General features: G+C 37.8%; 2 protein-coding genes across 2 annotated transcripts in view; both read right to left on the reverse strand.

The window, feature by feature from the left end:
- Nucleotides 1–18,274, reverse strand: part of ANKRD49 (ankyrin repeat domain 49) — a 315,379-nt gene that overhangs the window by 152,634 nt on the left and 144,471 nt on the right. The window lies entirely within an intron of this gene.
- Nucleotides 16,574–18,274, reverse strand: part of PIWIL4 (piwi like RNA-mediated gene silencing 4) — a gene marked incomplete at its 5' end in the record, with an annotated part of 41,047 nt that continues 39,346 nt past the window's right edge. The window contains 3 exons of the mRNA XM_082626928.1: nucleotides 16,574–17,012; nucleotides 17,724–17,871; nucleotides 17,978–18,103. Coding sequence (XP_082483054.1) covers nucleotides 16,896–17,012; nucleotides 17,724–17,871; nucleotides 17,978–18,103 — 391 coding nt within the window. The 3' untranslated portion in view covers nucleotides 16,574–16,895. The remainder of the gene's footprint in view (nucleotides 17,013–17,723; nucleotides 17,872–17,977; nucleotides 18,104–18,274) is intronic.

Here is an 18,274-nt window from a genome sequence, read left to right on the forward strand (position 1 = left end):
AATATCTTACAATTTTGTTTGTCAATTATACTTCAATAAAGCTGAAAAAAAACCCAACATTATCTTTGTGGTGTTTTTTGTTGTTTTTTTTTTCTTCGCTGGATCTTCGTTGCTGCAGCCTGGCTTTCTCTAGTTGAGGTGAATGGGGTCTACTCTCCGTTGCGGTCCATGCGCTTCTCATCACAGTGGCTTTTGTTGTGAAGCACGGGCTCTAGGCATGCGAGCTTCAGTAGTTGCAGCACGCGGGCTCAGTAGTTGCGGTGTGAGGGCTCTAGGGAACACGGGCTTCAGTAGTTGTGACACGCGGGCTTAGCTGCCCCATGGCATGTGGGATCTTCCCAGACCAGGGATCGAACCCGTTGGCAGGTGGATTCTTAACCACTGGACCATAAGGGAAGTCCATTTTGGGGTTTTTTTGGTGCCTTTTTTATCCTTGTTGATTATTTATTTTAAATATAGCAGTGTGTACATGTCAATCCTAAACTCCCTAACTATCCCTCCCCCTCCCCCTTTCCCCCCACCCCGGAAACCATAAGCTCATTCTCTAAGTCTGTGAGTCTCCCAACATTATTTTTGAGAACCATTCATGTAGGTCTACATAGAACTAGCTAGCTCCTTTCTTTTAACTTCTATATAGTATTCTATAGTATGACTGTAGGATATTTTATTCATTCTCTTCCTTTACACACGTACAGGAGACTCTCGAAAGTACATACCTCAAAGTAGAATTGCTGGTTTGTAGGGTATGGTCTTTCCAATATGGTTGTACGACTTCACACTCCAGAAACGATCTTTAAGTGTTTTTCCTTACATTCTCAACAACAATTAGTATCAGAAGACTTTTTAATTTTTTCCAATGTTAGGAAAGTGAACTTAAATCTCATTAGTAGTTTATTTTGAATTTTTCTGATTACTAGTGAACTTGAGCATTATCTCATGTATTCATTAGTCATTTGGTTTCTTTTAACATGAATTGCTTGTTCATTTTTTTGCCCACTTTTCTATTGGGTGTGTTTTTTTTTAATTAACTTGATAGCATTTTTTTCACATTTTGGGGGTAATAATCCATTTCTTATTGTACATGTTACAAATATATTGTTTCAGTCTGCTGTTTGTCTTTTAAAATTACTACTATCTCATTTGTCATTTGGAAGCTTACATTTTGACATGGTCAAAGTTAACAATGTTTTCAATTTGTGCTTTTTTATGTATTGCTTAAGAATATATAAAATACATTTCCCTACCCTAACATCTTAAAAATATTCCCTCTGTTTTCTTCTAATTGTTACAATTTTTGTTTTTAATGGTTAGGTCTTTAATCTACATGAAATTTCTTTTTGTTTTTCATGTAAGATGAAAATCTAATTTTCTTTGTGTAGGAAGCCCAGCTACCTGGTCCCTTTGATTAAGTCATTCATCCTTTCCTTTCAGATCTGTAATGCCAGCTCCATTAAATAAATTTCCATACATGTACTTGCTTCGAAATTTCTAATCTGCACAACTGATCTTTTATCTATGACTCAACCAAAGCCACACTGTTTTACTTATTGAGCTTTAAAATAAACTCTGATAATGGGTGGAATAAGTATTCCTTTCTTGTTGTTCTTTTTCAGAATTACATTGGATATTTTGGGGCTTTTATTCTATCACACTGATTTTGAGATAACTTTACAAGTTTTATGAAAAACCATGTTAGGATTTTTATTGGAATTGCATTAAAAATTTAGATTTATTTGGAGGACCATTATCATCTTTACCATATTGAATCTTCCATTCATGAGTACTGCATATCTGTTTACTTTTTTAAAGCTTTTTATATGTTTTTCAATACCATTTTTGAAATTTTCTCAGCAAAAAATTTTACAAAGTTTTTGTTTTATTTACTCTTAGGCATCAAATTATTTTTATTGCTAAATTAGATTTTTTTCAATTTCTTTGTATAATGCTAGCCTGTGGAAATGCTATTTGTTTTTGAAGGTAGTTTTATATGATCTCTCTTGTTGAGTGATTTTATTAGTTCTGAAGAATTTCTTAGGTTTTCTAAATAGACAACCATACCATGAATGAATAATGATAATTTATATTAGATGTAATTATAACACAGTATTGATGATGTGGTAGTGGATATCTTTGTCTTGTTTTAGGCTTTAATGGAAAGCTTCTAAGCACTTGTTTTATGTAATATGATAAAATTTATTATGATATGATGTACGTTTTTGTTAGATGCCTTTTTTCAAATCAAGGATGTTCAAGTTTTCTTCTATCTACACTTTGTTAAGAATTGTCTTTTTAAGTCACAAATGAGTACTAAATTTTCTTGAAAGCTTAGTCTGCACCTTTTCAGTGATCATGTGGATTGCCTCTTTTACCTTGCTAACGTGGTGAATTACACTGACAGATTTTCTTAAGTTAAAACTTCTGTACATCCCTGGGATAAATCATGCTAGGTTATATTTTTTAAATGTATTCTTCTATTCAGCTAAACTGGATCTGTTAATATTTTACTTGGATTTTTTACATCTATGTTTATAAGTGAGGTTGGCATGTGGTTTTCTTTTTTATACTGTCTTTGGTTTGGGAATCAAATTATATTGTCTCATAAAATAAACAGAATGGCTTTGTCTACTTGTCTACTCTCTAGAACAGTTTGTATAAGATAGGAATTATCTGTTCCTTGACTATAGTAAAACTCAGCTGTAAATCTTTCTGGCTCTGTTTCCTTTTTAGGGAGGACATTTTTGACTACTGATGCAATCTCTTGTTATTTTGTCACTACCATATTAGCAGTAGGTAACACTTACACAGTACGAGGCCCTTGTTCTAATCTAAGCATTTCAACAACAACTATTTATTTAGTCAACACAACAGTCTTATGATCTAGGTGTAGTTATTATTCCCATTTTACATATGAGGAAACTAAGGCAAAGAAAGGTTAGGTAGCTTGCTGAAGCTCACGTAGTAACAGCAGAGCCAAAATCAAACACAGGCAGTCTGGCTGTAGGAGCTATGCTCTTAACCACTATACTATAGTAAATTTTTCTATTTCTTTTGGGATACATTGTCTTAATTTACATAGTTCTAGAAAATTATACCTTTCAAGTGTTCAAATCTATTGGCATAATTGTGTTATTAACATGATATTTTAAAATCTCTACTGTGCATTTTTTATCCCTAACATTTTTTTATTTCTGCCTTCTCTTTTTCTTCATGAGTCTTGCTAAAAGTTTTTTCTACCAGTCCCTCCCCACAAAGAGCCAGATTTTAATTGTAAGATGTGTAGATTTGCTTTAAAATAATACAGCAAGGATTATATATATATACATATATATATATATATATATATATATAAAATCTGAAAAAGATTGTATATATTGTTTTCCCATATAGGTTATTACAAAATATTGAGTATAGTTCCCTCTGCTATACACTAGGTCCTTGTTGTTTATCTATTTAATATATAGTACTGTGTGGGCTTCCCTGGTAGCACAGTGGTTGAGAATCTGCCTGTCAATGCAGGGGACATGGGTTCGAGCCCTGGTCTGGGAAGATCCCACATGCCGCGGAGCAACTGGGCCTGTGAGCCACAACTACTGAGCCTGCGCATCTGGAGCCTGTGCTCCACAACAAGAGAGGCCGTGATAGCGAGAGGCCCATGCACCACGATGAAGAGTGGCCCCTGCTTGCCGCAACTAGAGAAAGCCCTCGCACAGAAACGAAGTACCCAACACAGCCAAAAATAAATATAAAAATAAATTAATTAATTTAAAGAAAAGGTCCACATCAAAAAAAAAACTTAATATATAGTACTGTGTATATGTTACTCCCAAATTCCTAATTTACCCCTCCCCCACAACCTTTTCCCTTTGGTAACTGTAAGTTTGTTTTCTATGTCTGTGAGTCTGTTTCTGTTCTGTAAATAAAAATTTTTTGTATCATTCTTTTAGTTTCCACATATAAGGGATATCATGATATTTGTCTTTCTCTGTCTGACTTACTTCACTTAGTATGATAATCTCTAGGCCCACCCATGTTGCTGCAAATGGCATTATTTCATTTTTTTTATGGCTGAGTAATATTGCATTGTGTATATATACCACATCTTCTTTATCCATTCATCAACTGATGGACACTTAGGTTGTTTCCATGTCTTGGCTATTGTGAATAGTGCTGCTCTGAACATAGGGGTGCCTTTATCTTTTTTGATTTATAGTTTTGTCTGGACGTGTGTGTAGAAGTGAGATTTCTGAATCACATGACACCTTTGTTTTTAGTTTTTTAAGGAACTCCATACTGTTTTCCATACTGGCTGCACCAACTTACACTCCCATCAACATTATAGGAGGGTTCCTTTTTTTTTCCCACACCTTTTTTTCCAGCATTTGCTATTTGTAGACTTTTTAACCATGGTCATTCTGACCCGTGTGAGGTGGTACCTCACTGCAGTTTTGATTTGCATTTCTCTAATAATTAACAACAATAAGCATCTTTTCATGTGCCTATTGGCCATCTATATGTCTTCTTTGGAGATGTGTCTATTTAGGTCTTTGCCCATTTTTCAATTTTGTTTTTTGTTGTTGTTATTGAGTTGTATGAGCTTAAACAACCAATATTAGTTTAGATTTACAACATATTTTACTAATTTCTTTACTCATCTTTGCTTTGTTCAGTGGGCTTGTTTTCTGTTATATTGAAGTACATTCTTTAGTAGCTCTTTCAGCAAGGGTCTGTGGGCAGTAAACCCTCACTATATTTGAATTTTTAAATTTATCACTCATTCTTCCAACTTCATTTAGCTGCACATAGAGTTCTAGCTTCATTATTCTTTTCTCTCAAGACTTTAAAGATATTATTCAATTTTTTTCTCATTTATTCTACAGGCAGTGTCATTGCTTCTTTGCAGGCGGTCTGCGAGTCTACACTTCTTTCTGGAAATCTTTTAAGATTTTCCCTTATACTTGATGTTCTATAATTTCATCAAACTGTATTAAGTATGAAACATTCTTATTCATTCTCCTTGTGATTTTTTTTCACTCTAAGAATGTGTGTTCCAATATTGGAACATTTGAAGGCATTATCTCTTGAAAACTGCCTCCACCTTCTACCTGTTTTTTGTATTTCCTATTTCTGGAACTTCTACCAAATGTGTCATGAGGCATCTCATTTTACACTCCATGTGTAGCTCTTGGTACTGCATTCTAAATCTACTGATTTCCTAAAGTCTGCTTTCTGATTTATTAATCCTCTCTTTGTCTGTTTTTAGTCTACGGTTAACAAATCGATTGAGGTATTTATTTCAATGATTCTATTTTTCATTTTCAGGATTTATATTTGGTTCTCTTTTAACCCACCAATTCTCTTCCAGATTTTGGGAAAATAGCTTAGATACAGTACTCACTTTACACTAAAATATAATCTAGATGGATGCACAGCACTATAGGAAAGGAAATAAAAACCAAAAAAAAAGGTCATATTTGTCAAATATCTAGACAGGGATAGATTTTCTAGGTTTCAAATCACACTCTGCTTTCATAACATTAAAAGAAAACAGTGATAATTTGAATATATAAACTTAAAATTTCTGAAGCTGAAAAGACAACAAAAACAAAATTTAAAAGTACACAATAAATTAGGGACATAGCTACCAAAGTATGACAAAGTATTAATATCTTTAAAATACAAAAGCCTTATAGAAGTCAAGAAAAACACAAACAAAAAATAAAAATGGCAAGAAGGACATTCTCTCACTCCCTCTTGCGAGAACACCGGAATCACAACTAAGTGCTGAACAATCATCAACAGGAAGACACTGGAACTTACCAAAAAAGATACCCCACATACAAAGACAAAGGAGAAGCCACAGTGAGATGGTAGGAGGGGCACAATCATAATAAAATCAAATCCCATAACTGCTGGGTGGGTGACTCACAAACTGAGAACACTTATACCACAGAATTCCACCCACTGCTGTGAAGGTTCAGAGCCCCACATCAGGCTTCCCAACCTGGGGGTCTGATAATGGGAGGAGGAATTCCTAGAGAATCACACTTTGAAGTCTAGTGGGATTTGATTGCAAGACTTCGACAGGACTAGGGGAAACAGACTCCAACCTTGGAGGGCACACACAAAGTAGGGTGCACATCGGGATGCAGGGGAAGGAGCAGTGACCCCATAGGAGACTGAACCAGAACTACCTGCTGGTGTTGGAGGGTCTCCTGCAGAGGCGGGGGGTGGCTCTGTCTCACCGTGAGGACAGGGACACTGGCGGTGGAAGTTCTGGGAAGTACTCCTTGGCCTGAGCACTCCCAGAGTCCGCCATTAGCCTTACCAAAGACCCCAGGAAGCCTTCAGTGTTGGGTTGCCTCAGGCCAAACAACCAACAGAGAGGGACCCAAGCCCCACTCATCAGCAGTCAAGTGGATTAAAGTTTTACTGAGCTCTGCCCACCAGAGAAACACCCAGCTCCACCCACCACCAGTCCCTTCCATCAGGAAACTTGCAGAAGCCTCTTAGACAGCCTCATCCACCAGAGGGCAGACAGCAGAAGCAAGAAGAACTACAATCCTGCAGTTTCCAATCCTGTGGAACAAAAACCACATTCATAGAAAGATAGACAAGATGAAAAGGCTATGTATCAGATGAAGGAACAAGATAAAACCCCAGAAAAACAGCTAAATGAAGTGGAGATAGGCAACCTTCCAGAAGAAGAATTCAGAATAATGATAGTGAAGATGATCCAGGACCTCGGAAAAAGAATGGAGGCAAAGATTGACAAGATGCAAGAAATGTTTAACAAAGACCTAGAAGAATTAAAAAACAAACAAAAAACAGAGATGAATATGACAATAACTAAAATGAAAAATACACTAGAAGGAATCAATAGCAGAATAACTGCGGCAGAAGAATGGATAAGTGAGCTGGAAGACAGAATGTTGGAATTCCCTGCCATGGAACAGAATAAAGAAAAAAGAATGAAAAGAAGTGAAGACAGCCTAAGAGACCTCTGGGACAATATGAAGGGCAACAACATTCGCATTGTAGGGGTCCCAGAAGCAGAAGACAGAGAGAAAGAACCCAAGATAATATTTGAAGAGATTATAGTCGAAAACTTCCCTGACATGGGAAAGGAAATAGCCACCCAAGTCCAGGAAGTGCAGAGAGTCTCATACAGGATAAACCCAAGGAGAAACATGCCGAGACACGTAGTAATCAAATTGGAAAAAATTAAAGACAAAGAAAAATTACTGAAAGCAGCAAGGGAAAAACAACAAATAATATACAAGGGAACTCCCATAAGGTTAACAGCTGATTTCTCAGCAGAAACTCTACAAGCCAGAAGGGAGTGGCATGATATACTTAAAGTGATGAAAGGGAAGACCTACAAATGAGATTACTCTACCTGGCAAGGATCTCATTCAGATTCGATGGAGAAATCAAAAGCTTTACAGACAAGCAAAAGCTAGGGAATTCAGCACCATCAAACCAGCTCTACAACAAATGCTAAAAGGAACTTCTCTAAGTAGGAAAAACAAGAGAAGAAAAGGACATACAAAAACAAACACAAAACAATTAAGAAAATGGTCATAGGAACATACATATCAATAACTACCTTAAACCTGAATGGATTGAATGCTCCAACCAAAAGACACAGGTTTGCTGAATGGATACAAAAACAAGACCCATATATATGCTGTCTACAAAAGACCCACTTCAGACCTAGGGACACATACAGACTGAAAGTGAGGGGATGCAAAAAGATATTCCATGCAAATGGAAATCAAATAAAGCTGAAGTAGCAATACTCATATCAGATAATATAGATTTTAAAATAAAGAATGTTACAAGAGACAAGAAAGGACACTACATAATGATCAAGGGATAAGTCCAAGAAGAAGATATAACAATTATAAATATATATGCACCCAACATAGGAGCACCTCAATACATAAGGCAAATGCTAACAGCTAAAAAAGAGGAAATCGACAGTAACACAATAATAGTGGGGGACTTTAACACCTCACTTACACCAATGGACAGATCATCCAAAATGAAAATAAATAAGGAAACAGAAGCTTTAAATGACACAATAGACCAGATAGATTTAACTGATATTTATAGGACATTCCATCCAAAAACAGCAGCTTACACTTTCTTCTCACATGTTCATGGAATATCCTCCAGGATAGATCACATCTTGGGTCACAAATCAAGCCTCAGTAAATTTAAGAAAATTGAAATCATATCAAGCATCTTTTCTGACCACAACACTATGAGATTAGAAATCAATTACAGGGAACAAAACGTAAAAAACACAAACACATGGAAGCTAAACAATATGTTACTAAATAACCAAGAGATCACTGAAGAACTCAAACAGGAAATCAAAAAATACCTAGAGACAAATGACAATGAAAACACGATGATCCAGGGCTTCCCTGGTGGCACAGTGGTTAAGAGTCTGCCTGCTGATACAGGGGACATGGGTTTGTGCCCCAGCCCGGGAGGATCCCACATGCCGAGGAGCAGCTGGGCCCGTGAGCCATGGCTGCTGAGCCTGTGCTCCACAACGGGAGAGGCCACAACAGTGAGAGGCCCACGTACCGCAAAAAAAAAAAAAAAAAAAAAGAAAAGAAAAAGAAAACACAACGATCCAAAACCTATGGGATGCAGCAAAAGCGGTTCTAAGAGGGAAGTTTATACCTATACAAGCCAAACTCGAGAAACAAGAAAAATCTCAAATAAACAATCTAACCTTAAACCTAAAGGAACTAGAGAAAGAAGAACAAACAAAACCCAAAGTTAGCAGAAGGAAAGAAATCATAAAGATCAGAGCAGAAATAAATGAAATAGAAAGAAAGAAAACAATAGCAAAGATTAATAAAACTGAAAGCTGGTTCTTTGAGAAGATAAACAAAATTGACAAACCATTAGCCAGACTCATCAAGAAAAAGAGGGAGAGGAATCAAATCAATAAAATTAGAAATGGAAAAGGAGAAGTTGCAACAGACACTGCAGAAAAACAAAGCATCCTAAGAGACTACTACAAGCAACTCTATGCCAATAAAATGGAAAACCTGGAAGAAATGGACAAATTCTTAGAAAGGTAGAAACTTCCAAGACTGAACTGGGAAGAAACAGATAATATGAACAGACCAATCACAAGTAATGAAATTGAAACTGTGATAAAAATCTTCCAGCAAACAAAAGTCCAGGACCAGGTGGCTTCACAGGTGAATTCTATCAAACATTTAGAGAAGAGCCAACATCCATCCTTCTCAAACTCTTCCAAAAATTTAAGGAGGAAGGAACACTCCCAAACTCATTCTATGAGGCCACCATCACCCTGATTCCAAAACCAGACAAAGATATTACAAGAAAAGCAAGTTACAGATGAATATCACTGATAAATATAGATGCAAAAATCCTCAACAAAATACTAGTAAACAGAATCCAACAACACATGAAAAGGATCATACACCACGATCCAGTGGGATTAATCCCAGGGAGGCAGGGATTCTTCAATATACACAAATCAATCAATGTGATACACCATATTAACAAATTGAAGAAGAAAAACCATATGATCATCTTTATAGATGCAGAAAAAGCTTTTGACAAAATTCAACAACCATTTATGATAAAAACTCTCCAGAAAGTTGGCATACACGGAACCTACCTCAACATAATAAAGGCCATATATGACAAACCCACAGCACACATCATTCACAACGGTGAAAAAATGAAAGCATTTCCTCAAAGATCAGGAACAAGACAAGGATGTCCACTCACCACTATTACTCAAGATAGTTTTGGAAGCCCTAGCCACAGCAATCAGAGAAGAAAAAGAAATAAAAAGAATACAAATTGGAAAAGAGGAGTAAAACTGTCACTGTTTGCAGATGACATGATACCATACATAGAGAATCTTAAATATGCCACCAGAAAAGTACTAGATCTATCAATGAATTTGGTAAAGTTGCGGGATACAAAATTAATGCACAGAAATCTCTTGCATTCCTGTATACTAATGACGAAAAATCTGAAAGAGAAATTAAGGAAACACTCCCATTTACCATTGCAACAAAAAGAATAAAATACCTAAGAATAAACTTACCTAGGGAGACAAAAGACCTGTATGCAGAAAACTATAAGACACTGATGAAAGAAATCAAAGACGATACCAACAGATGGAGAGATATACCATGTTCTTGGATTGGAAGAATCAGTATTGTGAAAATGACTATACTACCCAAAGCAATCTACAGATTCAATGCAATCCCTACCAAATTACCAATGGCATTTTTTACAGAACTAGAACAAAAAAATCTTAAAATTTGTATGGAGACACAAAAGACTCCGAATAGCCAAAGCAGTCTTGAGGGAAAAAAATGGAGCTGGAGGAATCAGACTCCTTGACTTCAGACTATAGTGCAAAGCTACAGTAGTCAAGACAATATGGTACTGGCACAAAAACAGAAACACAGATCAATGGAACAAGATATAAAGCCCAGAGATAAACCCACACATCTATGGTCAACTAATCTATGACAAAGGAGGCAAGGATATACAATGGAGAGAAGACAGTCTCTTCAGTAAGTGGTGCTGGGGAAACTGGACAGCTACATGTAAAAGAATGAAATTAGAACACTCCCTATCACCATACACAAAAATAAACTCAAAATGGATGAGAGACCTAAATGTAAGACTGGACACTATAAAACTCTTAGAGGGGGCTTGCCTGGTGGCGCAGTGGTTGAGAGTCCGCCTGCCGATGCAGCGGACACGGGTTCGTGCCCTGGTCCGGGAAGATCCCACATGCCGCGGAGCGGCTAGGCCCGTGAGCCATGGCCACTGAGTCTGCGCGTCCGGAGCCTGTGCTCCACAACGGGAGAGGCCACAGCAGTGAGAGGCCCACATACCACACACAAAAAAAAACTCTTAGAGGAAAACAGAGGAAGAACATTCTTTGACATAAATCACGGCAAGATCTTTTTTGATCCACCTCCTAGAGTGATGGAAATAAAAATAAACAAATGGGACCTAATGAAACTTCAAAGCTTTTGCACAGCAAAGGAAACCATAAACAAAATGAAAAGACAACCTTCAGAATGGGAGAAAATATTTGCAAACGAATCAACGGACAAAGGATTAATCTCCATAATATATAAACAGCTCATGCAGCTCAATATTAAGAAAACAAACAACCCAATCCAAAAATGGCAGAAGACCTAAATAGACATTTCTCCAAGGCAAGGAAGACATACAGATGGCCAAGAAGCACATTAAAAGCTGCTCAACATCACTAATGATTAGATAAATGCAAATCAAAACTACAATGAGGTATCACCTCACACCAGTCAGAATGGCCATCATCAGAAAATCTACAAACAGCAAATGCTGGAGAAGGTGTGGAGAAAAGGGAACCCTCTTGCACTGTTGGTGGGAGTGTAAACTGATACAGCCACTATGGAGAACAGTACAGAATTTCCTTAAAAAATGAAAAATAGAATTACCATATGACCCACAATCCCACTACTGGGCATATACCTATAGAAAACCATAGTTCAAAAAGACACATGCACCCCAATGTTCACTGCAGCACCATTTATAATAGTCAGGTCATGGAAACAACCTAAATGCCCTTCGACAGACGAATGGATAAAGAAGAAGTGGTACATATATACAATGGAATATTCCTCAGCCACAAAAAGAAACAAAATTGGATCATTTGTAGAGACATGGATGGATCTAGAGACACTCATACAGAGTGAAGTAAGTCAGAAAGAAAAAAACAAATATCGTATATTAACACATATATGTGGAGCCTAGAAAAATGGTACAGATGAATCGGTTTGCAGGGCAGAAATTGAGACACAGATGTGGAGAACAAACGTATGGACAAAAAGGGAGGAAAGCCACAGTGGGGTGGTGGTGGTGATGTGATGAATTGGGAGATTGGGATTGACATGTATATACTGATGTGCATAAAATGGATGACTAATAAGAACCTGCTGTAGAAAAATAAAATAAAATAAAATTCAAATATATATATATATATATATATATATATATATATATATATAAATGGCTAATACACATTTTCAAATTGTTTTCCTTTACCAGTAATCAAATATATATATAAATGAAAACAAACTATCTGACATCTACCATATTAACAAAGTATTTTGCTTCTTATGAGAATATACAAAACTTTTTAGCTGTGAGAGCCTAAGACATGACATTTTGGGAAAATAATTTGCAATAAATACCAAGCACCTAAAAAGTATTCTAACTTTTTGAATTATTAATTTCATTTTTATGAATCTAACTCAGGGAACCAACCCAAAATACTGTGAAGAAAAATTATGCCATCTTTTTACAGCAAGGAAAAATTCGAAACAACCTAGAGCTACAATAAAGAGCGAAATATGCAGTGGAATGGAGGAAGGATGGGTTGGGAGTTTGGGGTTAGCAGATGGAAACTATTATGTGTAGAATGGATAAACAACAAGGTCCTAGTGTACAGCACAGGGAACTATATTCAATATCCTGAAAAAGAATATGTATTTATATATATATGTATATATATAAATCACTTTGCTGTACAGCAGAAATTAACACATTAGAAATCAACTATATTTCAAGAAAATAAATTTTTAAAAAGAGAGGGGAAATTGTTACATCTGTACAATAAAATATTATTCAATCATTAAAACTTATGCTTACCAAACTTTTAACAAAAAACATGTTATAATCATATGTGAAAAATTAAGTATATAAAACTATATGTAGGGTATAGCTAAAGGACTAGATGAAAAGTATATATCAGAATGTTGACAGTATGTATTTCTGGGTAGTAGGTGTATTGGTGACTTTTTTTCCACCTCATTATATGTTTTTATACCTTCCAAATATTCCATAATGAAAGTCTATTATTTTTATAAATTTAAAATTAATTAAGGATTTTTAAAAACTTCCTCAATAAATTGGAAGGAACTGGATTCCATCTTAAATTCTTCAGTCATCCTCACCCTCTTCCCCTGCAAAACAAGTCCTTTCCTCATCTTTCCCATCAGGACTGTTGGATTATATTGGCCAGGGGGTAATGGGTCAAGTTGAAAGTGAAAAGTACAAATTAACCTGAGCAACAAAACTCAGGCATTTGACAGCACTTCTCAAAAGCAGGCATTTCATGTCTGAGATGTTGAAATGTGTTAGGAAGATTTAAGAGTAAACTGTCCTATGGGAAGTTGCTAACTTGAAATCCAATATTTTAAAAATATGATATCTCAAGATAAATAGTTTTCTTTTAAATTTCAGGTTGTGGTCAATGGGGATTCCTAAGACTAAGAATCAGCTAATTTTTATTAAAAACTTAAAAATGACTTAGTGATTAAGGAAGTTGTGTCAGTTTGAGTCCCTCAAGAAACAGACACCAAGGCAGAATTAGAATTTTCAGAGATTTATTGAGAGAAAAGCCTGTGAAGGATGAAAGTGAGAGGGGGTAGTTAAGTAGGGAGAGCATACAGACCAAGATGCCAGTCTGACATCCAGGAAAGGAGAGGGGGAAGGGAAGTGGGTTGGTAGGAAGAGCCCCAGACTACAGGGCAGTTCTGAGAAAGCCTTGGTCAAGTCAAAGAGGACTGCCCAATAGTGGAGTCCCATGTTGGGCAGCAATGGCCCAAATCTAGCACCTCTGCTGGGCCCAGTCAGTGGCAAGGAGCAGCCTGGGGTGAGCCTGATCTCAACATCACCACTGCAGTGGACCCTGAGCATAGCATCTGGAGGCTGTCAGCCAGGTGCAAGAGGTGTGGTTAGTGCCCTTCATGGCTGCCATAGAAATGTATTTAAAGTATGCTCTCTTCCAGAGCCTGCTTTCCAACCCCCAAATAAAAGCAAAACCAAAAAACCCACTCCCTAAAACAGCAACTGGTAGACTGCTTATATCTAGAGAAAACATTAAGCTTTCCTTTAAGTGAGATCGTAGAAGAATTCAGAACCTAGCATAGTGCCTGGCACATTATATGGACCTGTATTTGCTGACTAAATTATGTCACTTCATGTCTCATGAAGTATAATAACATGGCACTCTTGTTTAAACCCAGATACCGTAGACAGGACATTTCTACAATGTGAACATTGTTAGGTGTCTTTACAGGTAGATACATTGAAGCTCAGAGACGTTAAGTCACTTGCCCAAGGTCATACAGCTGGTAAGTGGTGGTTCTGGGTTTCAAACCCAGTGCTGCCCTAGACCAGTAGTCCTCAACCCTGGCTAACCATCAGCATCACCTGATGATCAGACTTTACCTCAGACCAATAAAATCATTATTTCTGGAGGTGGGCCCAGGTGCCAACGTTTTTTTACAAAGCTTTTAAATATAAGAAGTTCTAATGTTTCCAAGGTTGAGCGCTACTGGTCTACTCCAACCCCTTCTCATATTGCAAATTGGGTAACAGTCTCATAGAGAAGTTATCACACCCCAATCACATCGCAAAGCTTGAAGAGTTGGAACCAGAGCTCAGATGAAGAGTTTCCTAATCTATGCTGCCCTCTGGCAGCTCACTTGGGGTTGGCTATTCTTCCACAATCTGTTGTACCACATGGACCAGGCAAAGGCAGAGGGCTCGGCCTATACGACAGTCCTTGTGTGCCCCCTGATGGGTTAAAATGGTAAAGAGCCACTACCTTGGACAGTACTTAATAGGTAAAAGGATGAAGAACTCTATAGGCCTGTGGCTTGTCTCATCAACGTGCTGCATGTAGGTTTATACAAGCCGGCTGTTAGCTGGTGGCGCTTTACATCATCCTTGTACTTGGAAGGAAGAAAACCACAAAAACACATCAACACAAAAACACAACCACTCTGGATTTATACAGTGCCTTGCCTCTAAGCCTTGCTATTCAAGGCCAACTTTAAAGCATATAAGGCACTCCCTCATCTAAGAACTCTGGGAGAAATTTTTTTTTATCTTTTATTAAGGCAGTAGAGTCTTGTGGTTCACCTCTCAGGTTTTGGAGTCAAACATACCTGAGGACAAGTTCTAGCTCAACAATTATTAATTTTATAAACTTTGGTTAGCCACATGGCTCAGTTTTACCACCTGTAAAATGGTCATTATAATGCCTAATTCATATAGTTGTTGTGAAGAGTAAATGTGTATGTAAAGTGCTTGTCACTGTGCCTGCAATGTATTAACCCCCCCTCCACCCTTATACCCCATAAAAGGTTATTGTTACTATTACTGGAGTGGACCCATGGTGGGTGCCTTTTTGCCGGGCCTGGACAAAACTCTCAAATAGGAAAAGACTGTGCTCTCTTAAATGATCTCTGCACTGGTGTCTGCTTCCCCTCATCCCTCAGAGAGAACCTTCTGCTCTCTGCTCCCCACTTCACCGCATCCTTTCACACACTCTCTCCCCTGGGAGAAGAATCTGGAACTCTGAACTTTCCTGCATCGAAATATTCTCATCCCTGGGGCAGTCTCATGTGAAAGGGATAGAAGATGAGGAGAAACCAGCAAAGGAAACTAAGAATGAGTGATGGGTGCAACAGGAGAGAAACCAGGAGAGTGTTATCCTAGAGGCCACGTGGAGTGTCTCAAGATGGAGGAAATGACCAACTGGGTCGAATGCTGTGACAGGTCAGGGAAGATGAGGACTGAGGATTGACCATCGGATTTAATAAAACGGAGGTCGCTGGCCACCTTGACAAAAGCAATTTTGCTCTCGTGATTGTGGTGAAATTCTGAGTGGAGTATGGAATTGGGTACATTTTTCTGTAAAGAGGAGCAAAGAAATGGGGTGGGAGCTGGAGGGCAAATGTTTCTGTTTTAATATGGAAGAATTAAGAGTATATTTACAATGCTGATGGGAATAATCCAGTGTGAGAGGGAAATTGATGATGCAGAAGGGAGAGGGAAGGATTGCTAAAGCAGTGCTCTTGATAGAGCAGAGGGAACGGGATTTAGTACACCAGCGGAGGGCTTTCCACAGGAGTGCAGACACAGTTTATTTATGATAATGAGGCGAGGGGCAGGGTCTATGCACAGAGATGCCCTTAGCTGGGTAGATGGGATGGTAGCCTGTGTAAGTTCTCTCCTCATGCATCTGTCTTTTCTGTGCAGTAGGAAGCAAGGTCATCAATGAGAGCAGTTGCTACTAAGTGAAATAAAACTCCCTAAGAGAACAAGTGAAATCTGAAAAAGAATATATATATATACATATATATATATATCACTGAATCACTTTGCTGTACACTTGAAACTAACACAACATTGTAAATTAACTATACTTCAATTTTCAAAAAAAGAGAATAAGTGAAATATTCGTTTTTAGAAATATAACTCAAAGAGTGATGGTGAAGTGGTCTACTGGGTAAGAGTCTTTGCTGAAAACCCTTAAATAATGAAATTCACATGAAATGCCAACTGAAATTTGGATAGCAATAAACACACATGTGATGCTCTGAATGTTCTTTATTTTCTAACAACTATTTAAACCACTCAACAAAACACTCTGTAACATAATTTAAGAAAACTTCTGCAAATTTTCGTGTAGAAAGTAGACCCCGTTTACCTACCATCAAAACATCATGCAAACACTTATTTTCTTAGAAGCTATTTAGCTTTGTGGTATTACTTTCAGGTGATGGTACATTTTAATTCCATACACCACAATGAGCATTCACTCCAAGCACGTAACTCTTTAAAATAAAACAACATACATTTCTTTTGAACCATTTCAGATTCAGTTGTTTGGGGTTTTTTTTTCCATAAGTTAAAACTAAACTGAATCTCCTTCCCCCAGTCACAGGCTCGAGCTCATGGCAGATTTGTACGAAGTACACCAACCACTCCTCAGAAACCTCCGCTAGGGATGCCCGTGGTTCATGTCATCACAGGTAGAAGAGAGAACTGGCTAATTCCAAACTTGGTTCTTTATGAGTGCTTTGTGCCACCAGAAAGGTCAACTTGTGTGCATACTGACACGGGGCTGGAACACTGATGAGGCCCTAAGGAGGAAAAAGTATTTGTAATGATTAAGAGGATAACTTCCTCTTCAAAGTGATACTTTTTTCCTGAGTTTTTTCATCCACTAGTTTTATACACGATAGAATGTAAGTCAACTGGAACCAAACCCAATCAACAAAGGGCACCCTTTCTCCCGGGAACTTAAATTCACTGAGCAAGATGGGAGAGCAGAGAGGGCCAGACTGGCTTCCCGGTGCTGGGACCTGCGAGCCACATGCTTAGGGCTGATCTAAGTTTCCTACGACTTGATGTTCCAAGGGGCTCAGAGCAAATCTTGGCTTTGGACTTGGTGAGCAGCTCTGGGCCTAACGTATAGGAATACAGAACACAGCCAAGCCTGTTACTTTCCCACCGACACAACATCTGACTTGTCTTCAATTGCCTCATCTGTAACTTGGAAATAACAATACCCTGATTTCCTCCCAGGCTGGCATAAGAAAATGTATATAATAAAGTCTTCTAGAAAAATTATCAATGCTAATGCATTATAGAGTTACTGCTATTTTATGCCTATGATAGAGTGGGTTTCATCCACTGTGGACTTAAGAAGTCATTCATTCATTCATTCATCCCTTCTTTGTGGAAAATCAGGCATTGTGCCAGGGGTTGGGACACAAAGGTGAATCGGGTGACAATTCCCTGGTAGGCACCTTGAGTACCACTCTGTACCTAAATAAACAGGTGTCACTCACTGGCCAGTTGTAGTAGAGGTGGCACAGTTTGAATGTGAGTCTCTGCATGTGGTCGGGCTTCAGACCGTTGTCATCATAAATGACATTATAGTAGGTGGGATTAATGGTTCCCTGACAGGCGACCCGGCTGATCAAGTAGAAGTCATACCTGAGGGGAAAAGAAGGACTGTGAGAAAGAAGGCTCGCAGAACAGGACCAAACCTGACCACACACAGTCGAAGCTTTGTTACAAACGGGTTTTCTAACAGACTTGCCATTCAGGCCGCGTTGCTCCTGAATCCACGATGGTGCCAAGTGGTGGGTTCTGCAGAGTTCGGCCTGTTTCCGTCAAGAATCGTGGCGTGCACTTCTTCCTGACCACGATCACTGACAGTTTGGGGCTTGGAACAAGAGAGGCAAAATAATTAATTAATAAGTAAGTAAGTAAATAAATAAATAAATAATATGGAGAGAACTAAACCAAGCCATGCAACTTTCTATTTATTTATTTTTTTTTTGGTAATTTTAAAATGAAATAAATTAATTGACCAGCGGAACATTGCAAAACAAAG

The sequence above is a fragment of the Mesoplodon mirus genome, assembly GCF_964341445.2.
Source record: "Mesoplodon mirus genome assembly, chromosome: 7".
Classification (NCBI taxonomy): Eukaryota; Metazoa; Chordata; class Mammalia; order Artiodactyla; family Ziphiidae; genus Mesoplodon; species Mesoplodon mirus.